The sequence below is a fragment of the Acomys russatus genome, chromosome 10, assembly GCF_903995435.1.
Source record: "Acomys russatus chromosome 10, mAcoRus1.1, whole genome shotgun sequence".
Classification (NCBI taxonomy): Eukaryota; Metazoa; Chordata; class Mammalia; order Rodentia; family Muridae; genus Acomys; species Acomys russatus.
Genome location: NC_067146.1, coordinates 32,322,349 through 32,324,720, shown reverse-complemented (window position 1 = coordinate 32,324,720; position 2,372 = coordinate 32,322,349). Strand labels below are relative to the sequence as shown.

At 44.1% G+C, this 2,372-nt stretch overlaps 1 protein-coding gene across 1 annotated transcript; it reads left to right on the top strand.

The window, feature by feature from the left end:
* Positions 1-683: 683 nt before the first annotated feature.
* LOC127194521 (casein kinase II subunit alpha-like) lies at positions 684-2,089 on the top strand. The gene is given in 2 exon segments (XM_051151951.1): positions 684-1,869; positions 1,871-2,089. Coding segments are annotated over 2 exon segments (1,173 nt in total). The 5' UTR covers positions 684-811; the 3' UTR covers positions 1,986-2,089.
* The last annotated feature ends 283 nt before the right edge of the window (positions 2,090-2,372 follow it).

Here is a 2,372-nt window from a genome sequence, read left to right as displayed (position 1 = left end):
GACCCCAATCTTGTGGCAAGATGGAAGTCAGGTATCGTCAGCTGTTGTTTTTTCTTTGCCACGACAGGCTCCCCTGTCTTTCACAACATAATCTGTGTGACTGGCTAGGCAGACCACTGGGCTTCTTGTCTCTCAGCTCCTCATTGCTCAGTCCTTCTGCTCCGAGAAGTTGCTATTCTGTATCCGACTGCCAATATAGATCCAAACCTTTCCACCAAATACTCCAGAAACAAAATTTCTGTGCTCTCAAAGCTTTCCTCAAGTGTTTCCTCTTAACGTGATTGTTCCTTGATACTTGGTCGCTGGTGTTTCGCATAAATTTCTATATCTACACTTCGTTGTTCCATCAAAGTGGAACTTACTTGTTCAGCTTCACCTGAAATATGAAGAACAAGAGTCACATTTTGCCAAGAAATAAATCAGTAGGTTCAGAGGACTCATGTCATAGAAATGCATCCATGCAGCTTTAGTTCCCACTACCTACAAGGTTATAAAGATGAGTTCCTCCCCACAGACTCCCTGGGAAATGGGAAACTAAAAACACAAACATAGATTCAGTATTTGGAGAAAGCTATGAGGCTTTTGCTCTTAATGAGAAAGCTGCAATTTCTTGTGTGTGTGAGGCAGTGTCAGGAAACCTCTTGAAAAACACTTCTCATGCAGGAAACCTAGCACGGCATGTTCGGCTGTGTCCAACCAATGTTGGAAGAAAAGAGGTCTGAAACAAGGTCTTACCCACACCTGCTTCTGAACACGGTGACTGCCAGATCCTCAAACATCAAGTTCAGCTTTGTCCGTCAACCTGTCTGACATGTCGGGACCCATGCCAAGCAGGGCCAGAGTTTACACAGATGTTAACATGCACAGACCCCGAGAATACTGGGATTATGAGTCACATGTGGTGGAATGGGGAAATCAAGATGACTACCAGCTTGTTAAAAAATTAGGCAGAGGCAAATATAGTGAAGTATTTGAAGCCATCAACATCACAAACAATGAAAAGGTTGTTGTTAAAACTCTCAAGCCAGTAAAAAAGAAGAAAATTAAGCGTGAAATAAAGATTTTGGAGAATTTGAGAGGTGGTCCCAACATCATCACACTTGCAGACATTGTAAAAGACCCTATGTCACAAACCCCTGCCTTGGTTTTTGAACATGTAAACAACACAAACTTCAAGCAATTGTACCGGACGTTAAGAGACTATGACATCCGATTTTACATGTATGAAATTTTGAAAGCCCTGGATTATTGTCACAGCATGGGGATTATGCACAGAGATGTGAAACCCCATAATGTGATGATTGATCATGAGCACAGAAAGCTCCGCCTAATAGACTAGGGTTTAGCTGAGTTTTACCATCCTGGCCAAGAATATAATGTCTGGGTTGCTTCCCCATACTTCAAAGGTCCAGAGCTGCTTGTAGATTATCAGATGTATGATTATAGTTTGGATATGTGGAGCTTGGGTTGTATGCTGGCGAGTATGATCTTCCGGAAAGAGCCATTTTTCCATGGACATGACAATTATGATCAGTTGGTGAGGATAGCCAAGGTCCTGGGAACAGAAGATTTATATGACTATATTGACAAGTACAACATTGAATTAGATCCACGTTTCAACGATATCTTGGGCAGACACTCTTGTAAGCGATGGGAACGCTTTGTACACAGTAAAAACCAGCACCTTGTCAGCCCTGAGGCCTTGGATTTTCTGGACAAGCTGCTGCGATATGACCACCAGTCACGGCTCACTGCAAGAGAGGCCATGGAGCACCCTTACTTCTACACTGTTGTGAAGGACCAGGCTCACATGAGTTCGTCTAGCATGGCAGGGGGCAGTACACCTGTCAGCAGCACCAATATGATGTCGGATTACTTCAGTGCCAACCCCTTCACCCCTTGGACCTCTGGCAGGCTCACCAGTGATAGCTACTGCCAACTCACTTGGGATACCTGTTCCAGCTGCCGCTGGCGCTCAGCAGTAATGACCCCATCTATCTCCTGATGCCTGAGCAGAGGTGGGGGAAGTCCACCCTCTCCTTGATGCAGCTTGCGCCTGGTTGGGAGGGATGAGAGCACTTCAGAAGCACCACGTCTGAACCGTTGCTTGTGGCTTTAGTAGTTGAGTCATTAAAAAAAATTATAATAGGCTGATTTTCTTTCTTTTCGTTTCTTTTTTTTTTTAACTTGGAATCTCATAACTCAGGGGATTCCCTGAAAAAATTACCTGCAAGTGGAATATTTCATGGACAAAATTTTTTCTCCCCTTCCAAATTCAGTTCTATACCACTAAAGAACAGAGATAAACTGGCCTCAGTCCGCTGCTGCATCTGGGCAGAGCTTTTCCCCCTCTTCCCATATTGCTCTCCACA